At 37.8% G+C, this 21,773-nt stretch overlaps 2 protein-coding genes across 4 annotated transcripts in view; both read right to left on the bottom strand.

Annotated features, from left to right (window-relative positions):
- LOC103720659 (protein SUPPRESSOR OF QUENCHING 1, chloroplastic) overlaps positions 1-16,186 on the bottom strand; it is a 41,618-nt gene extending 25,432 nt beyond the window's left edge. For all 3 annotated transcript variants that reach the window (XM_008810481.4, XM_008810483.4, XM_008810482.4), the window contains exons 1-13: positions 15,757-16,186; positions 15,107-15,207; positions 14,939-14,995; positions 14,746-14,840; positions 13,833-13,932; positions 11,478-11,536; positions 10,509-10,636; positions 10,044-10,176; positions 8,270-8,357; positions 5,918-5,996; positions 4,919-4,979; positions 4,725-4,800; positions 2,383-2,493 (exon numbers count right to left, since the gene is read on the bottom strand). In XM_008810481.4, the coding sequence (XP_008808703.1) occupies positions 2,383-2,493; positions 4,725-4,800; positions 4,919-4,979; positions 5,918-5,996; positions 8,270-8,357; positions 10,044-10,176; positions 10,509-10,636; positions 11,478-11,536; positions 13,833-13,932; positions 14,746-14,840; positions 14,939-14,995; positions 15,107-15,207; positions 15,757-16,156 (1,488 nt within the window). In that variant the 5' untranslated portion in view covers positions 16,157-16,186. The remainder of the gene's footprint in view (positions 1-2,382; positions 2,494-4,724; positions 4,801-4,918; positions 4,980-5,917; positions 5,997-8,269; positions 8,358-10,043; positions 10,177-10,508; positions 10,637-11,477; positions 11,537-13,832; positions 13,933-14,745; positions 14,841-14,938; positions 14,996-15,106; positions 15,208-15,756) is intronic.
- Positions 16,187-20,160: 3,974 nt separating this feature from the next.
- LOC103720658 (calcium-binding protein CP1-like) lies at positions 20,161-21,010 on the bottom strand. Its single transcript, XM_008810480.3, has one exon. It carries the CDS (start codon positions 20,923-20,925, stop codon positions 20,428-20,430), a length of 498 nt encoding a protein of 165 aa, XP_008808702.1. The 5' UTR covers positions 20,926-21,010; the 3' UTR covers positions 20,161-20,427.
- Positions 21,011-21,773: the final 763 nt, after the last annotated feature.

Below are 21,773 nucleotides of genomic sequence, written 5' to 3'. Positions count from 1 at the left end.
ACCGGCCGGTACGGGCCGGTACAAACCGGTCCGGCCAGCTACCGGTACGGCGGAGCCGTGGAAACCGGTACAGGCCGGTTCCTTGCCGGAGACGAAGAAGACGAGGAGAAAAAGAGGGAGCGCGGGGAAGAGAGGGAGGGAGTCCACCTTCGGCCGCCATCGGAGAGCCGCGGAGGGGCGTCGGAGGCCGGTGGGGGGCGGCGGAGCCGGGCGGGCGACGGGGGAGCCCGCGGGGGCGCTGCGGAGGCCGCGGCCGCGGCCGCGTCACTATTTCGAAAGAAACAGGGGACGCGGACGCGTTTTTTAATTTAGGGATTTTAAGTGAAGTCGGCAAATCGGTTGCCGACTTCACTTAAAAATCCCCAAATTTTTTAATTTGGGGATTTTTAAGTGAAGTCGGCAACCGATGTGCCGACTTCACTTAAAATCCCCAAATTAAAAAACGCGGCCGCGTCCCCTGTTTCTTTCGAAACAGTGGACGCGGCCGCGGCCGCGGCCTCCGCAGCGCCCCACCGGCCTCCGCCGCCCCCCACCGGCCTCCGCCGCCCCCCCGCGGCTCTCCGATGGCGGCCGAAGGTGGGCTTTCTCCCTCTCTTCCCCGCGCTCTCTCTGGTGCTCTTCTTCTTCCCCGATTCCGGCGGGGAAGAGCTTCCCGGTTCGTACCGCCCGGAGCACGGTACGAACCGGCCCGTACCGGTCCGGTAGGCAACCGGTACGCCTACCGGATCCGGTACGGTGGACCTTGATCCAAAGCTTATTTAGGTGGAAGTTTGAAAGGAGGGCTTCTAATGCTTGATATGCAACATCGAGACTCATAATGAAAATAACAGCTTGATAAAATTAAAAAATTCAGGTGTGGCAAGGACATGGCCAAAAATAGTGTTTTGAGTGATCAATTTTTTTAGATGCTATAGATTCTTCCATTCAAAAACTTAGTGAAACACAAAATGCCCTTTCAACCAATCTTATTATGCAAGTTAACCACAGAATATAGAAAACAAACCCACTACTAAATATCAATCATCCAAATTTAAGAAACAACAGTCATAATTGACTTATTACAATTCATTTCCTAGAAATCCATAAATTACCTGGTATAGGTAATCATAAAATTTGCAAGATACTAAAGCTAGAGTGAAGTCTAGCATGTCGTAACTTGTAAGCATAGTTTTTTTGAGAACATATAACTTGAGTCTTTTTACTTTTTTCCAACGTCAACGGAACCGATACCGGACACCGTACCAGTTGCTCGGAGGGACAAGTCAGTACGGGCCCGCGCCGTGCCGTGCTAGAACAGTACCGACACAATAGAAGAGATGGGGGAGAGGAACAATGAGAGAGTAAAAGAGCACTGGCCGGCCTTTTTCTTCCTTCCTCTCTCTCCCCCTCCCTCCCCCGCTCTCTCTCTCTCTTCCTTTTTTTCTTCTTCTCCCCTTCCGGCAACGGCGTCTCGGTCTCAATGCCAGAACTATCCCGGTCCGCCGCCAGTACAGCCTGGTATGCCCCGAACCAGGTTGTTCGGGACAGTTCCGTAAACCTTGGTTCCTTCACACAGTAAAACATGCTATAGTGCCTGAAGTGGTTGTTCCATTGGTTGGTTTAAGAAAAATATTGGGTTAAACTTTAGTTATAAAATGGTATTTTGTCGCTTCTCTTATAACCTGTTATTAAAACTTGAAAATGCTTCAGTACCCAACTCTAAGAAATAGTACAAAATATGACAGTTTTTTTCCCTAATATTTGTTGTGTAAAGCAACCAAGCAAAAAATTGCAGCAAAAGATTCACTGCTATGCTACTCCCTTCTGCATAGACCAGTAGAATCTAGAACATCCTTTGATGAAAATGGAGCATATGGAGACAACTGGGTGAAGATATATGTTAAAGAAGAACAGAGCTATAAATTTTCTGTTCCATAAAGAAGACTATTGATGTTTACTGAAATTCATTAATTACTATTTAGAGATGGGCTTGGGAAAAGGTCTATCATCATATAAAACTGCATTGCCATGTCAATCAATAATAGAAAAGCAATATGACACCCGAAATTGAATAGTATTTTTAAGTAGCACATTGTCAATAGTTCTGTAACTATGCCACTGGAAATACCAAGTCAACTCTCCCCACTCAGATTGCAATCCAAATATGATACCAGAAATCCTTCAGTTTTCACATCTGATATGCATGAGCCTCCAAGAGAGTGCAATTTAAAAGGCAGGCTAGCAAGATGGAACAGAATACAATACATAGATGTGTAAAATTCTCCAGAAAAAGAATATAGAATATAGATCTCAGCATACTGAGAAAAAGGAACAGCTGTCACCTAGATGCCATGAGTTGTGACATAAACTAATCAGACTACTAAAATAAAGTGAGAAGCTTACAGGTTTATCACTGTACTTCCTTTCTAGAAATTCCAGGTCCGGCAAGACATGCATACAGTTGATGCAGCAATAAGTCCAAAAATCCAGCAAAACTACCCTCCCTTTTAAATTCTGCAGCAAATATAAGTCCAAAAGTGAAGATTTTTTGAACAGTAAAGAGACTAATTCCAGAAAACAATCCTACAAAACTTTTAAAAAATAATAATTATATAAGCTAGAAACATGCTAAGTTTATTCCGTGGGCTGACTGATAAGTCACTTCTAGCTTTATGTACAAGGCCTACATTCTAAACCCACTTATACTTTCATGTTTTGATATCCTGAAACTTGATGGCTGCTTCTTCGTAAACAAGAGCTCTTCCAACACTCGAGGGTAACTAGAGATTATGATGTGAGGTGATAATATACCATATTCTAGATCCACTAGAATTTTTTTGAAACCTAACTTTGACGGCTGCTTCTTGGCAGATAAGAGCCCTTGTGAAGTTAGCATTTTTTGAATTAAATATTTCTGAAGACAAACAAAAAGACTACTTCTCTTTTCTTTATAAATTTCCCAAGTTGCTGCCCAGGAAGAATATTCAAACCACCCATGACCCATCAATACCATTCCTTATTCAAATTCTAACGACAATATGCAAGTCCACAAGGCAGTTGTGTACACATAAGACACCTATTTGAGAAAATTGTTTCAATTTTCATATGGCCACCGTACAGGGGATGAGGACATGGTTATTCATCTCTTCATCATATTTCACACAACTTAGGTGGGTGCATGTCACCTATTAGGATTAGTAATACAGTTATTATGTTATTTTCTGAGAAACTTGTTGACCAGGCTCGCCTAGCAAAAGAATTTGAGCCCTGACAATTGTTGCCACACAATGATAAATTGGTGTGCCTCCAATCCTGCCAAAATATGTTTGCCCCTGAACAGAAATATAAGTCATCTCAAAGAGTGATGGGAGATCATGGTACTGAATTTCCTCATCACTTGGAAAAGAGTTCACTTGAACCACCCTCCCACCGACATGCTTCTAAAAACTGATTAGACCTGTCTTGGTGCAGCCACCTTCTGAATTTTGGGGTAAGGATAAAAAATCCAGGGCCAGTCACAATCCACAGGTCACCCCCAAATCAAATCAATCATGTTGCATTCCTGTAATTATACTTCATCTTCAAACTAATGGTGTATCATGTTTTGCATGTCTAAAGTCATATTTCAATACCAAGAAGGAAGTTGCAATAAAAGAGAATGATGTGATAGAACTGATTGATGGTGTTGTCTTGTGAAACAAAGGACAGTGATAACCTTGGTGAGGTGGAGCCTGGATTTGTCTACACCTTACTCATAAGAAATCATAGCCCGCAGTGCAAAAACTAATAAAATAATACTGGAAGGAATAATAGAGGTAAGAAAGGAGATAAGCCCTGACAACTGGATCCAATAGGTCTGATACCACATCGACACTTTCAGACTTTCAAATGGGAGAAAAGTAAAATTTCGTGATGATTTTTATTCAAAAAAAAAAAAAGCAAGGAGAGGAGTTCTAATGAACAAAATCGCGGTTCAAAGTAGATCTGCACAAAAACTGCTAGAAGTGCTTTTTACCTTAAACTTCAATGAATATGAAAATGACTGCTAACAAGTAACAGGTAAATAATAATAGAGAAGGGCGGATCTAGTAAACAGGACCAGTATTCCCAGACTCCCAGTAGTTAATAGTCCAGGCTCCAGATAAAATTCACTAACTAGAATTTAATAAAGTTGTGACATGTGAGTAAGCATTTGAGAAAGCACCATTGTTGGACATGGCTCTAGACTGGAGTGAGAAGGAAACATGGTTCATTAAGCTGACCATAAACAGATGATAGGGAATGTTGGTTATGGTAGATAGGGAAGATTTTTGTATTACAAAAGATAAAGTTCTATGATTCAACTTGTTAAGAAAGAACCTGAGCAAGTAGAGAGGCTCATTGGCTGGAAAGGGTGTTGCCAGATTGTCACATGTTAGAAACTACACACTGTTTCTAAATACAATATTTAAAGTTTAAATCTGGTTGTCAATGCACTCATCTTTTGTTTTTAGGATTTTTAATTGTCCAGAAAGCTTATGGAACAACTTTATTTTTGAAATTATGTCAGAGAAGTTAGTGTCTAGAATCATTGCAGAATATCACATGTCAAGAAGTTATTCTGAAATAAAAAAACAGAGAGAATCTGAAGGAGCAAACAAGTTTGTACTGGCAACAAGGTGAAATTATGGATATATACCAAAGTAGTGGTACCAGGAAAATCAGAAAGCACTATTGATGATAAGTGTTTAGAAGTTATAAACTACCCTGTATAACTGAAGCGGAGCTGCATTCAGCCACTCAAGTTTTGATGGAAATTCAGGCACATTTGAAGCAGAGCCCCTAGAAAAATGAAGAATGATGCATTAAAGTTAAGATCATTTTTTTCAGTAAAGACAATCAATCAATCAAATCTAGCTTCAAATAAAAACTGTTAAATTTGAAGTAATTTATCACATACCTCGCTTCTAGGTCAGACAAATAGTTCTTAATTTGTTGTATTCTTGATGATTGGGACTCTCCTATAAACAGTAAAAGGCAATGAGTGGTATCCAAAGCTTTGGCATGCTAAAACTACTACAGAAAAAACATAGACTGCCAATAAGCTTGCAGATGAAACCCAGCAACGTCCATAATAAGCCAATGACAAATCAAATTTCCTTTAATGAAGAAAGGACTTCTGTCCCACTTGAAAATGGCCAGATCAATATATCCATGTTTACTTTTGAAACCAGAGTACTTCCACATAATCATAGATCTGTATATGCCTGATTTTAGCATGAATATTAACCAGCAGGCCTCTGAAACACAATGTTATTGGTTCTCAACCTGACATCAACTCTCTGTGGATGTGGCTGAGAGCCTAGACGTGGTAAGTACCAAGAGCAAAATTTCCTAGATTTGGAAACATATTAAATTTGTTGTGGATATAAGATCCTGTGAAGGAGCAACCCTCAAAGACCTATTGGACATGGAATGAGACTAGACCAAGCGATATGAAGGCAACGATAAGGGGAAAAGAACCCATTTTTGAGGCACAAACAAAAAGCAGAAGAGCCAAACTGAAAGTTCCAAATGAGTTACTTAAATATATCTTTGAAATCTGACATCATGAAATTAGGTTTTCTCTGAAAAACAAGGAGGTCTTTTTGTCATAAAATTCACTTTTAGGTTTTATAAACAGTAACTTTAATTTAAAAAGACTTTTTGCAAAAGCAATAAAGCAACATTTTCATAGAAATCATTTTTTTTCAAATTTTTGTTAACCCATTCTTATAGAATTTGCCAATCTTACATCTATTGCAAGTGCATGGTCCAAAATAAAAAGGAAAAGGAAAATTTTAAAAAAAACATAAATGTTATAATGAGACTGCAGTTACACCTGATGTACAATAAATATGTAGAAGGAAATGGGGAAAAGAGAGACTAATATATGGGTTCTGATACATACATGTCATACCTTCATTCTGACCAAAAATTGAACGGCTTGTCCCCTTAAACAAATTCAGTATACCTTTGACAGATGCAAATTGCATTGCCTGAAGAAGAGCACAAGTTTCATGATATATATTTTGATAAATGCTAGGCAGAAAATCAAGATGTATATATGTATATGTATACCCTAAACTCCTTATTTAAATATGCAACTAAGATATAGGAAAGTAAAATAGTCGCACTAAATATGGAATGCTTTGATGCCCATATTCTGTACTTTTGGGACATCAAGACAATATAACTGAGGTATTCATTAGGCATAAACAAGCCTAGACACATCTTGTGAGAGCTTTGACAACCTTAACATCTTCAACCTGTAATCATTGTTTCCAGCTGGAGAAATCAATGATACGACTGAGGCTGCAAGAAGGTGCGTGAGCTGCACATTTACAGAGGATGTTCATAAAGCTACTGGCATCTAATTACTGCTATTTGAGTATCATTAAAGAATATCTAAGGAGATGATCAAGAGTAATCCTTGTAAAGGAGCTTCTCAGGTCTCCTGCATTGGTGTAAATACAAGCGGCCACACACATAATAGACACATGCTGCATCAGGTAAGGAAGGGTTGATTTTGTATGAATAATGGGGAAAAAATTCTCTGGGGTTTTTTGTGTACATATCCTCCTAAAAGTAAAAATTTGCACGAATACCCTTCCATAATTGATATTTTCATATTTACCCTCATAAAATACTTGTTTTGCGTGTATACCCTTCATTTTCTTTTTTTTTGCATAGATGCCCACACCATCTAATGCCGTTAAGAAATTAACGGTTGAAAATTAGAAATGACTGAAATACCCTTAATGAGTAGATTTGCAAAAATAAACATTTATAAGAGTATATATGCAAATAACACTTTGCAAGAGTATTCATGCAATTTCACATATTTAGGAGGGTTTACATGTAAAAAAATTCTAATTTTTGGAGGGCGTTCATGAAAATTTTAATATTTAAAAGGGTATTTATGCAAAAATCTAAGAATTTTTTTGTTTGTATACCCTCCTAAATATACCCTCTAAAATTGCTATTTGCATGTATACTCTTATAAACGTTTTTTTTTGCATGTTTACCCATTAATGGTATTTTCGTCATTTCAATTTTAAACCACTAACTTCTTAACGACGTTAAATGGCATGGGTACATATGCAAAAAAAAAAAAAAAGAAGAAAAAGAAGGGTATACATACAAAACAAGTGTTTAATGAGGGTATACATGCAAATAATTTTGAGAGGGTATTCACACAAATTCTAATATTTAGGAGGGTATGTACGCAAAAAACCCAATTCTTTGGCATAGAATTTTTTCCCGGACCTTGCTCACTACTGATTCTAAATAAGTTAGAATGATATTAAGATGGAGGTTCAAAGAATTATATTACAGTTTTGTGGTTAAAAGAACACATGTAAAAAAGAAACAAATTTTGGATTCCATAAGAAGCTTTGTAAAAGTAGTTATATACCATAATTGTAGATATCCAATGCTTACACACAGATTTGATCTTTGCTTACATACAGATTTGATCTAATAATCACTTTAGAATCAAATAAGGTAGATTTTAAGTGATCAGGTGATCCATATTTTTTAAGTCATTGTGGTAAATAGAAAAACTATTAAAAAACAGAAGTCCTAACGCTAACCCTATGTGTATTCTTAAAAGTACACCTGAGTATACACAATACCCTACCTACATGACATGTGAAGCTATGGATCATAAAAATAACTTTATGGAAAGTTTTTCATCAGTAAAATATGCCATCAACAAAGATTATATATAGTTCTGTTAAAGATATCTTGCTTTGTGTTTAGGCAATTATTTGTTGTTTTGTCACGGCTACATCTACAATTATGCTTTGGTTCTTGCCTGTACTCAAATGCCGAATCTTACAAGCAGAAGAATAATGAATCTATATATACCAAATCCATCATGGTCATTATTCATTAATCAGCATCCTATGTAAATTTCACTAATGTATATTTCATTAAGTGTACTTACTAGTCTCCTCCCACTTTTGATACTTCAGTCAGATTTCAAAAAATTGCAAGTCAAAGAATGTAAGCTTAGGCATCTGCATGTATATTCTCAAGCCAGACTTAGTTCAGGCTAATGTATTGATTATATTGGTTATAAAGATGTGGTAAATCAACAAAAGCTCGGAAGTTAGATGACTTTGTCTAGCATTTTGCACTCCTCCAGACATCCTATTGTACATCTGACTAAACCAAAAGTGAAAGGTAAAAGCAAAGCAAAGTCAATAGGAATGCAATTGCCATAAAAAGTCCAATTTATTCGTATATTTTATCAAAGAAACTATACCTTCCAATTGGAAATGGTAAAAAGGAGACAAGAAACAGCGATTCCCAAACTTCCATATCTTAGAATTTCTCGACGAGAACCCTGTAACCTGTAAAGAAATTATTCCTCAAACCTTGATGCTACATTGAAGCATATCTAAACCCAAAAGAATAGATTCAAATAAAGCCATCATGAGATTAAGGCAATGAACAGGAAGCAACCAGAAAACTAATGGAATGACGACAAATATAAGTTCCAATGTAAAGACCATATTTTGTTAGTATTTAATAAAATTTCTCAAACATCAAAAGCCACAACTAAGGTTATTTAGCAAAACAAAGCTAAGTGTACTTAACAAGGTTGACCTCCAAAGGTTCAACACTAACAAGGCTGCTTTTAGAGCCACAAGCTCAAACAGCAATGCAACTCTGAAGTTCATAAATAATGGGAATGAAAAAGTAACTTCATGGATGCACTTGGCAGTCCTTTTTACAACTCCATCAATGAACATGTTCAGTATGCTCATAAGACTGGATGACATAAAAGATGGTGGCATAAAAGCATTCCAGGAGATTCAGGATTACAAAATACCAGGTCATACATCTCTAGCAGTTAAATTACCTTCATTTTACACCCAATTTTGACCTTTTCTTAATTTTGCATTTAAATTTATTAGTTATGAATATATTTTTTTTTTTGTTGCAAATAACAGATTATATCTCTGCCTTGAAGGGCTAATTATGGGAGAACTTGGGCTGAAAATCTAACAGCTGCCTTGAAGCCCTTGTAATTGGTTCTCAGCTATGATTAAAAAAACCTGTTGGAATCCTGTAATAATTCTGGGTTAGGCTTGGGCTATATTATCAGGCCCTTGTAATTGGGACTCGGATGTGATAAAAAAACATGTTGGAATCCTGGAAGCTCAGCTATGATAAAAAAACCTGTTGGAATCCTGCAATCATGCAACAACTTCACTTGCTACTAAGTACCTAGTTGAAAAGTTCATTTTGAGGAACATTATCAGAATAAGATGCACTATCCTCCGTGTGGATCTGCTATTATTGACTTCTTTGAGAAATCACCAATTATATATGTTCTTGCTCCAAGTAAATAAACATAAGAAAATCCCACTTGATGCATCATAAGTTTGAGGAACAGTACTACAGGTGTATGTTATATGCACATGTTGGGCGAGAATTACAGATTTTTGCACAGCTAAAAGGTTAGTTTGGCCTTTTTGACCAGTTGAGGGTAGATTCAATGCATATTATCATATATAACACAGCATTAAGCAGAGTTGCCACATGATAGGCTGCAGATGGTGAAAGTGCTTGAAGGGTTTTGAAACACTTCGTCATGCTAATTGCTTGTAATCAATGTCTGTCAGTAGGGTTGAAAATTGAGAATAGCGGCTTCATCAATATCTAAGTAACCAAATTTGCGGCCTTCTACAGAGAGTTTGATACAGAAATGAGGCAAGCAACCTAGCTAGAAAGATTGTAAGTTGTTAAATTAGAACCTCCATGTCGAAAGTATTCATACTTTCATAGTAACTTAGTAAGGCTAGCAAAAATGCTTGCTATTCACTTCATCATGTCCTTTCCAAATAAGACATAATAGTTCGACATTTTTTAGATGCTATGTATTACTGCACAAGCCATGACGAATCTTTAGGAAATAATAGATCCTGCACACAATAATAAGACATAGTAATTATAAGAATTAAGCATAGATACTCCCCACACTGACATAATAACAAATTTAATTTATTTATTGCTGGTGGAACTGACCTTACCCTCCAAAAAAGTTGACTTTCTTGCTTGTGGAGTTTATTTCCTGAACATACTCAGTATTTATTTTTTCATTCTGCAACTTGGAAGAAGTATTTCCTGAAGAACTAATAACCTGAGGGTGTTGCAGCTCCTCATCTGCAACAGCTTTTCCTGATTAGCATTCAATGTGGCAAGGGGAAGATGTCTTGTCCATTAACATCAAACAGATACCATCAGAAATCCAGTGGCACAACCAAAGCATACTTGAGCACCAAAACCATCAAACAATTTAACAACATCATGAACTAATTTGATAAAAAATGAAGAACATAGGTCCACCTATCTATTAAAATATTTTTAGTAAAAAATTTCCTTACAATTTGCAAACATTTTATTGACCTATTATAAATACTCGAACAATAGCTTCCCTGCATGCCACGTTTATCGATGATTGCAAACTGTGGTAACTTATTCTTTGAATTACATACTATGATGACCAGAATGACCGCCATTTAGAATGTCATGAATTGAAACGTTTCCAATATCCTTTCTGATGAGTGAAGGACTGGCTTGCTGCAATGTCTCTTCTGTTAGAGTAGTGGTCACAGCAATACATCTGCAAGTAGCATAAAAGGAAGATTATTAAATAAGTGAAAGACCTAAAAGATTTACAAGATGTAAAGAGACCTAAAGAATCCATGTATGTTAGATGTAATCATAACATTCCCTGAGATTTTTAGGAGGAAATACCTTGGGTCAGAAACTGAATATAATTCAGACATGCCTTTGTTCTGCTGCATAAAATTAAATGCAGATGGAACAATCTCATTAATTATGTATGACATACCGACTTGTGGGTGAGGTTTTCCAGAGTGGGGAAGGTGCTTGAACTTTGAGTATACAAAATCTGCTAGTCTAGGGCACTCTAACCAATATACTATGCTTGCGTATGCTGATCTTGCCTCAGCTCCAAATATCCTACTTTAACATGATTCACAGGGTTCGACAATCAACCAACATTTCATGAGCAAGAAACCTAGTAGAAGACAAATCTTCTCTTTGGTCCTTTTCGGTGCAAAAGAGGAAAGCACCATTTTTTTGAAATTCAATCCTTGCAGCTTCCCTTTTTTTAACAGAGCATGTCACATAATAAATGGTAAAGATTCGTCAAAGGTTTGACACTTTGACTATTATGTCTATGATTTTAAGTTCTTGGCATCTATCTTTTTAAACACTATATCACATACTATATTCGATCCCTGCAAAATCAATGCCATATTAAATTGTCATTCTCTAAAGCCAGCACATACTGCATACACAGTTTCTAGGCAAAAGAACATGTAGTAAACCGGTCATGTCTGACATGTGTTCTGTATATAAGGACAAATGATGACTGCAGAGCTCAAGCAAAGCCTGCAGACAACAAATAATAAAAGAAATTACTATCCGATGCATACCTCATATGTGCAGCTTTTGCAGCCTGAACTCCAGCAAGAGCATCTTCGATCACAATACACTGAATAATTTTGAAAGTTAGAAATCTCAATCTAAGTTTTAATAGAATCCATAACATTTTGCCGAGCTTTCAAAAAAAATTTCATGGTTGTTGTAAACTAAGCATGATTGGAGCACCAAGGTAGTGAAATATGCACAAGAGGAATCCCAGCATTTAAATACAAGACTTATTATGGACCAGAACATGCATCATTTACTTAATTAGACTGTTGAAGAAAATAAATAATTAATCACTTCTGGTATACATGAGGGAGTCTCCTTCAGTAAAGTGGAATATGCCGCCCGTGTCAACTGAGAATACAAGGGACACTCGGAGTTACCAAAACCATAACAATAACTAATATATCTTAGCCTGATAATAATGAACACATCCATTATTACTGAACTTTTCTAAATACACTATCAGAACTTCCATTCATGTTAACCATGAGTTCCTCATATTTCCTGATTTTAAACAAATAGAATGAGAATGACTCCATAATAAGGCCTCTTCAAGTTTATCGCACATGCACACACCATCATAGTATATTCTTGATAACTTCGTCAAATGGCATAACTCTGATGTTTTCTCCAATTTATGGATTTCTAACACTATCCTTTTGATTTCACTAGGCCTCATCCCTTAACCTAAAATACTTAGTTCAAGAAAGGTATACTCTTCCTTAGGACAAAGCACCAAAGAACACTAGGAAGAGTCCAAGAAGCAAAACAAAACACATAAAGACACACACTCAAGATTGATAGAGACCTATTCAGCATAACTCCATGGATTGCTTAATTACCCTATCCATTTTCCAACAGCTATTCAGTAAGACTAGCTTCTTTCAAGCCACATGTTTAAACAAAATGTGACAATAATATGTTCTTTTAACTCTTCGACTTCCCTGGAAATATGGAAAAATATTTAGCACTAAAAGAACTTCACGATGGAGAAATGAGGTTGCTTACATCAAACACAAGCCAACACAAGAAGTGCATAAACAATTGTCATCAAAAGAAAAGGAACCAAGAAAAGTTTTGTTCATGTCCGCTATGTAAAAGGACACATCAAGTCCAACACATAGGGTGGATGCATCCAGCTGACATTATACACATAGCATCCAATTGCTAGTGCCCTAAAATGATTCCTAAATCATAGAGTATATAACATCAAGGAACCTGAAATGGCTGCTAAGATTCATATAGAAATTCTAAAACTCACGTCTATAACATGTGGATTCAACATATGAAATTTTGTGCTCATTCAGGGCATGATAAACAACATTATAGCATCTGGCTATTAGCACAATAAGTCGACAAAACAAACATGCAGCCCAATGTGATCCAGGGGTAGGGATGCCTTCGAACACGACAAAAACAAACTTTCTTTTGAGTTTTAACAATCAATAACTGAATGTTAGGTGCTCTTCCTCATGTGATCTGACTCCACAAAACCCTTTTGTTACAAACTTTTCAAATCATTTGAAAAGTTCTTGGTGCTGACACCAAAATGATCATGCAAAATCACAGTACACAACACTGCCAATTTTGTGCCATGAGTTGAGGAGTCTCCCTTTCTATCTCTTAACCCAGTTTTCTTCTCTCTTTTGTTTCTTACATAAAGTTGAGCCAGAGAGATGAAATGCAATCACTGTTCTGATCTTCATAATACTGCTTATCTAGTCCAAATGAAACACTTCAATCCTACAGCACAGATCTTAAGTTAAACATTACAAACCAAAAGTGAGCTTGAGAGCCAACCTTTGTGATGATCTTCTTATTTGGATAGAAGATACTTGTCATTGATCATATTTAATTGTAGATGTAGCAGTTGGGTAACAAGAGAAGTCAACTTACCCTTTCAACAATAATCACATGAACAATAGAAATGTGAATATGGCACAATTAACAATTATCCAATGAATCCTAATTGGGATGTTTGGAGAGTAGAGATAAATCAGCGGATAAGATGGCTTGTCTATCTAACCTCACTTTAGTCCAACAAAGGATAATGAAGACCATGAATATCAAGCAGTAGCTTTGAACTAATTAACAAAGACATACTGCACACAAGCTCCACATCTCTAGAATATAACCAAAAATGCAGCAACATTAATGAAAATCATAAATATTAGTAAAAAACATGTAAGAAATGTATAAAGAATGAAAATCAAAAATTATAATACACATATAATGATAATCATCAAGTTTCACAAACATTCCAAAATTTTCTAACAAAAATGCCAGATTCCTTCGTAGTGACTGATGATAAAAATAAATGTGCTCTAGTCCGCTAAAAGATAAATGGCATCCTTTACCTCACTAGGGGGTATGCTCAAGCTCTTTGATGCGGCTAAGAATATATCTGGAGCAGGCTTTAAATTCTCAAATGCATCAGCAGAAACAATAGCATCAAATCTGATATCCGAACAGGTTCCACATTGTCAGCAAATGCTCAAATGCATGAATATAATAAGAATTAAATAAACATTGAATGAGAACCACTATAATCCTTATGCATCTAGAGAGAAAAAAATATATTCTGTCGCAGTAAAATAGAAGTTCATCAGGTATAATGCTTCCTACATATTTCACGGGCTACAAGTTAATTTAGCTCCCAACACGTAAAAATATACCCTTCCATTACAGCAAGTAAATTTGTAGTCATGTTACTTTGCACTTTAATGATCCAATTTGATCTATCATATGGAATGATTCATTTTAAATTGTTCAAATTTGATAAAGATCGTCGCTAGAGTCTACTTTGATGGTTTGATCTGTCATGCATTAAAGAAGTTTCCCAGAGAAACATAATCCTTAAGATCTAGAAACATAATTCTAATTACATTTGCTTTTTTCCCCATTGTTTTCCTTTGTTTCAATTTGAGGATTATCAGTACTGTAGATGTCAACTGATATTTTGGCTACCAAAAATTTAGAACCCCAAGGGTTCTGGTTGCCAAGTCTAACAACAAATAACCAAAATTTTGTTTCTAAGGGCTTTAAATTAGGCAAAAATTGAGTGTGATTTATTACAAATCAAATGCACCCTTTGTAGAAATTGAAACACATTGGAATCTTTTATCCTCTACCAGTCTTTATTACATCATATAAGTATATAACAGCCAATGCAGGCATGGACGAATACTGCGATTTACTAAATAAATAATACAATTGCAACTCAATGACTTACCAAGCAAGCATCACACAAAGGTAAGAGAAAGCACTTACATAGATAGGGGCAAGCCAGCAGCAGCCAAATTTGCATCAACCTTGATACGGTCTGCGCTAGATGCAACGGCAACTTTAAATCCACTCCTTTTGCACTATTTTCGAACAGCAGCAACCAATTAGAGAACTTATCTGAGAATTAAAATTAAAAAACAATCTGGACATCAATTATGGATCCAGCAAGCAAGTATACCTCCCTTATGAGCTCAAGTGCCCCCGGGAATCCAATTCCAGAATTGGGTTTCGCATACTGCAATCAAAGAAGTTCAGATCACGAACTACATCAAGACGAATGTGTGTATTCATGCAAGCAAGCGCGTGACCGTATGAGAGATGGACTCAAAATTGCTACTCGTTTCACCTTATCAAGGTATATCTCAAAAAATCGTTTCTTTGCAGCTTCTGGGTCGAACCCTGTCACTCCCTTCACAGAAGCCACCCCTCCAAGGAAATTGGCCTCACCTGCGCCATTCCATTAATCAAACTCTATTAAGACAAGAAAGAGCCGTCCCAATATTCAATCAAATCTGAAAATTAAATTGCAGAATTGATTAACAGTCAAAAAGATTTATGTCATTCTTTGCAGCCAAGAAATTTTCAAATTTTAAAACCGAAAACCATAGAAATCAAGAACCCGTTTGCTCCAGTAATCACACTCTATTAATTCAAGAAAGAGCTGTCTCCATATTCGATCAAATCTGAAAATTAAATTGCAGAATTGATTAATAGTCAAAAAGATTTATGTCATTCTTTGCAGCCAAGAAATTTTCAAATTTTAAAACCGAAAACCGTAGAAATCAAGAACCCATTTGCCCTAGTTCTTTCTTTATCCAAATTATCCCTATTCCATAAATTCGTAACCCGAGGCTGGATGATTACCATTCAAGAATGTACAAAGTCCTTGTAGCTAGTGGACTCGAGACTTGAAACAAATCCCCGATTGGTTAAGAAAACTTCGATGTCTATACACATCAAAGATCAAGATTCAGGATAAAAAGAGGAGAAGAGTACCAGTCCCCATGAACGGAACGAAGTCGTCGACGGTGACCGAAACGCCCATCTCGGCGAAGACGTCAACCGCGGCCATTCGCGACAGCTCTTCGCTGTTGCAAAGCACTCCGTCCATGTCGAAGAGCACGGCCGACACCTTCCCCCACTCGCTGCCCTTCTTGTCCTCCCGACCCGCCCTCTCTTCCTCCGCCTGTTGCTGCTGCGGAGGCGAGGCGCGAGCGGCCGCGCCGCCGCTCCAACGGCGGACGGAGGCCATGGATAGGGTTTGAGCTGTGCGTCCCTGGCGGTGGAGGAGAATGGAGAGGACAGTGTATACCGGAGGGGATTTGGAAGAATGTGGAGGGTAGATCGGGAAGGCAAGAAGCTGAGAGTTGGAGGACGTCAACCGCCTCAGCGCCATATGGCTTCCGAGTGAACGTACAAGAGGGGGAGGAGGAGGAATATTATATAGCAGTAGTTTGGCGGCGTAGTCGCGTGGGTCGCACGCTGAAGACTATTTAACAATATTGAATTCAATATGGGGTTATTTGTATATTTTGTTTGAAATGCGTCGGCATATTGTTTGCCGTAATTTGAAATTAGCAAGAAAACTTTTACACATAACCCCCAGAGTATCATAATTACATATAAGTCTCTGCGTAGAATATTCGGAAAATGGGAGTGTATTAAATAATAAAAATTAACAATCACAGCAACGAATTCCGTTAGTTTGGAATGACTAAAATGCCCTTGAATGGAGCAAGGGGCAAATGGCGCTTGATCGGATTAGGAAGTGATGGACCAGGTTTAGCCTTGGGTGACGAGTGGTTCTGGGCGGGATTGTTATGGTGACACGTGGTGGTTACCTTGGAGTAGGAACTGCAAGACGTGGCGTCGGCTCGACCAGTGAGAAAAATGTGCCTATCCAACCCATAATTGGTATTTTGCCAATGATATACCTATAATTTGATTAAATACTAATATAGCCCACTAAGATGGTAGCTTGGTGGTAAGGGAGCGATAGTTCCACTCGAATTGTTTGGGTTCGAAACGCACGGGCGTCGATTAAATTAGGGAACCAGATGCCCCATGCCCGGATGGCTTGCTGGCGGTGGAAGGCACGCGAACACCTGCGATCTGTATCAAAAATTTTCTGGTAGAAGGAGGGCCCAGAGGGGGCTCACTGGCGGTGGAAGGCACGCGAACACCTGCGATATGTATCGAATATTTTCTTGTGGAAGGGGGGCCCAGTGGGGGCTGTTACGTAGATGGGCTGGTCCCTCCCCCCTTCTATTGTACACCAAAAAAATACTGATATATTCTATTCTGGTTCATGGGTAAAACTAATTTCATATCATATGTTATTAAAACTAAAAATAGTAAAGAAACAAATAATGATCTTTAGCTTATTGTAATTGTGTGCTTTTCATGTTTGTGGTGGATAACACCGTGTCATTTTATCTTTAGCCCCATAAAGGCGGCAAATATACTTATTTATAAAATAAAAGATAAACAAGTTTGTCAATGAATCAATGGTGATTTCAATAATAATAATAATAATAATTCTATTATCTACAATTCTACATTCATACCAAATACCGTAATAAGTCTAAAAATCAAATTTTTATTTTAGTAATTATTCTAGCGAATAAAACATAACAATAGTAGTTTATTTAGAGCAGGCATGGAAGATATCAATATACGGAAAAAAAGATGCTTGTGTACATAGTCTCACTTTCCATTATGATATGCAGATCTCTCTAGCCCTCCATCTTTCTACTCGTCGCTACTTCAACGAGCAACCTTGTTGATAATTAGTTGAACCTTAATCCTAAAGTCTTTCTTTATCTTCCATGCTGCTCCCTCTAGTTGTTGGTCCATGAAACTTCAGCTCAATCACAAACAATATTACCCCACATGTAAACACCTTGTTTTAAATGAGAAGGTAACATAATTATCACTTAGCCTAACCTCCAATTAATACTCACCACATGAAATCAATTTTACAATCCAAACCATCCTTGACCATGCCATCCATTAGTATCTAACCTCAGTCATAATTAATATAAATAAATTATCTCATAGTGTAACATGGTCAGCCCAATGAGTGATTGAATCATCCCAACTTCGCCATCACGACTCTAGGTAAAATTCATAAATATACTTCTTTACCAAATCATCTTAAATAAATTTTAAATTTTATCGCAAATAAATTTTTAATAGTTAGAAATTATAACTATCATAATAATATTTGGTAAAAGTTATACATAAATCCAAGCCATTATATTTCCTCCATACCTGACCTAGCAAATCTATCCATCACTCCACTACTTCCACAATTTTGCTCCAATCTCTACTCTTGCCAAACCCAATTTCAATTTACCAACTTAGATGCTCTTAGAAGCTCCTATACATTTGTCAGCTTATCCCGTCAAAAGAGCTTGGACCATTTAATTTCAGAAAAGGATCCTTGAATTATTTTCATGATGTCATCTCCCTAAAGTACAACACCCTCAAAATTTTTCTATAAATAATCATCCAACCTAACCTTTTCCATTGCTAGGAGATGTAAGAAAACTCATTTCATTCAAAGGTTCTAAATGAATAATATCAAGTAAAAGGAGGTCTTCTTTGCCACCGTAATTGTACCTTGTTTGTGATCTCCTACCAAACCACAATAGCACTAGAAAATTTCTTGGACACTGTTTTGTTCAAAATTAGCCATCTTAACTAATAGTCAAACCTAAAAGTGCACGTTTTTAGTTGTGAATATGAAATCTAAATTTAAACAAATGGTCAAGATTGAGTGATTGACATAACCTGATAGCCAGTCTACTATTACTTTGTTTTATTTACAGAATGTAACTAATCCACCTTTCATATTCCTTACATCTATGATAACTAATATATCACATGTGTAGTTGCAAGTGTGTCAAGCTATCTCTATATCTAGCTTGACCAAGATCAAACCTAAACTGGCATTAGTGTGAGATTTAGACCTAGATCTGGCTGTCACTTGGTGTGCTCGGATCATGCTTGCTCTCTTTTTATGTCCAATGCAAGCCAGATTTAAATTTTTTTAAACCTCATTTCTAACTTTGTAACTCTTTTTTTTCTCGCATCAAATCATTCCATACATAACCTAATTTGAGGTCTGGTCTTAGCACAGATCAATCTCTAATCATGATTAGTTCTTGAAATGCATGACGCACACACGATTGGATCTAAAAAGGAGTATAATGAGTGGCTATGACCAGATAATTGAATGACGTTTGATTAGAATTAGGGATACCCAGCATGCCTACTCCGCATACCCCTGGCTTCTTTGTTGTTTTTCGATCTTGGGTGTTGCCTATAGTCCTTGTGCTAATCTTTTCCTTCAGCAGAAGAAAAGCTAACTCTTTAATGCTTGCTTGCTCGATTGTTACAAAATTGTGCCTTTGCCCTTGGAAATGGAGCTTCACATTAGGTTTATCCATTTAGGTAAAATAATGGCAGGCCTCTTTGCAATCCTGCATGGTTATCAAGGTGGCTTGGAAATCAGTTTGCCTTACAATGTCTCTTTTCTACCATCTTGTTTATTCTTATCTAGATTCAAGCCAAGTCGCTCACATTTTAGTTCAATCTTTCTCCTCCACTCTAGCTTCAAGCCTATATAGGCACTGGTTTTGCTATTAATGCAATGAACTGGCACTCCATCATTGGCTACATTGTTGGATCCCGTTTAGTTAAAGCCCATATTGACAAGTGTCTCTTGAATTTTATAATTCTGCTAATCATGAGGGCATAAATAAAATTTCACAATGGTAAAAATTCATCTTTACACGGGTGTAATCATCTGTGGCAGTTATAAATAGCTTGTGGGGACCCTTCTCCAACACACGTATATAGAGCTCTCTCTCTAGATAGATCTATGCCAATCTCACTCTCTTCTTGCATGGATCTTGAAGTGCAACTACTATCTTGCGCGGATCTGACTACTATGAATTGTATGATTGAAGATCAGATTATTTTTTTTAAAATTTATTTTTCATCATAGATTCCCAACTATGCTTGTATTGTTCAGTTTTAACACAATATGCTTGGCATAGCATGTCATGCTATCACTTGGCAGGCAGCAAAAAATATAAAATGGTAGATGTCTTTATTTGCATTACTAAAAGTTTAGATAGAATACCTTGTCTTTTTTTTCCAGGTTGATTGTTATAATAATCGTATTGAATAATTTTTTGCCGGGCAGTTCTCCATCTGGTGGCCGTAGATGTATATAAACCATCCCAAAGTAGGAACTAATGAATCTTAGCTGTCATGAGCAGGGATAAGGACCGTTGGGTATGGAATATGACCTTCAATTAGAGCCACTAGTATCTCCATTGAACGGTATGCACCCAATTATTCGATATATATCCATATTGTAAATATAGATTGGTTAATATTCAATTCATATTTATATTTATTAAGGAAAATATGGATACAAATAAAAGTTACTACTGTGGCTCAAATATACCGCCAGTTACGGTGGTTCCAACCAAACAAGCGCACAGGCGGGGGGGCGGAAAAAAAAAAAAAAAAATCCGCGGGGCCGAGGTCCGGTTAATGACAGCCGTCCAGACAAAAATAGTCGCGTCGAATCAGTTTCATCGACCTTTCCGCCACCATGGTCGGTGGAGTACGGATCCCACGTGGTAGCATTCAATTCAAATTTTCGGAGCTGGCGAAATCGACGGCCAGGATCTTCACGAGGGCGTCGAAGCTGACCCCGTCGACCGCATCCCCGCCGCCCATCCGGATCATCGCCCTGATCTCCTCGTCGCCGGTGGGCATCCCCGCCCACCCTAGGTACGCCTTGAGGTCCTCGAACCCCACCTTACCGTCCCCGTCCCGGTCCATCACCCGGAATGCCTCCTCCATCACCGACCCGACGGCGCTCCGGCGGCAGAGCACGCGCTGGAACTCGTCGAGGTCCACGAACCCGTTGCGGTCGGCGTCGGCGGCGGAGATCATGGAGCTGATGTCGTCCTCGCTGAGGGCGGGGGAGGCGAAGCCGGAGTAGAAGGCCTTGAGGTCGTCGCGGCTGATCTTGCCGTCACGGTCGGCGTCCAGGACGTCGAAGGCCGACCGGAAGTCCGCTGGCGCCGCCCCGGCGGCGGCCAGATTGCGGCGGGAAGGGTCTCGGCCGGAAGGACACATTTCGCGAGGGATTTCCTTTTTCCTTGGGGAGGGAAATTTTTGTCTGGGGTCTCTGATGATCGGCTTGCCGTTTTATGAAGAAGAGGTGGTATTTATAGGGGAGAAAGAAAATTGGGCTTGGGGTCCGCTGGCTTGGCGAGCAAGGTTGCTCGGGTCAAGACGGTAGACGTGTTCCATGACGTAATGGGCTGTGCTTGCGACGTAGGGGTCTATTTTGGGACGCGGGTAAGAAAAAGAAAGAAAAAAAATTCCCAGAATATACGGTGCTTGTGGAAGCGTTTTAATAGATTCTGTAACCCTCGTTTGGATGGTTAGACTGAATTTTACTAAAATTATACATTAAACGAGTACAACAAGTAAAATTATAAAATTATAAATTAAATTAAATTAAATTTTTTTAAAAAAATTCAAGCTACTCCACTATAAAGTTATTTCTAGATATTTATGAGTATAGGTCCAGCCAAATCCATAATCCTATAATTTTACTATTTTTACTGGCTAAATCCATAAATCTAATGAAAATTTTAGTTCAACCATTCAAATAAATTTTTAGTAATATAATGTAACGATACAACTGATCATCTAACTAAAAACTTAGCTTAGCTCCACAATTTTAATCTAAAACACAATTTGCATTGAGCCTAGCTTGTTTAGGTGATATCGACCTAAATGATATAAGAATTTCAATTGTATCTAATGTTTTTTACTTACCCTAGATTTATGCTTGATATTAATGATTCAATTTTGTTAAGAGTTGTTTTGGTTGCGTCGAAGCTGGCATGACATTTTCTAGACCAAAGTCAACTGAATTGATCCTTTATTGTCCCAATCCATTCAGCCCAAGTTGT

The sequence above is a fragment of the Phoenix dactylifera genome, chromosome 13 (assembly GCF_009389715.1).
Source record: "Phoenix dactylifera cultivar Barhee BC4 chromosome 13, palm_55x_up_171113_PBpolish2nd_filt_p, whole genome shotgun sequence".
Lineage (NCBI taxonomy): Eukaryota > Viridiplantae > Streptophyta > Magnoliopsida > Arecales > Arecaceae > Phoenix > Phoenix dactylifera.
This window is presented reverse-complemented; position numbering and strand designations above follow the sequence as displayed.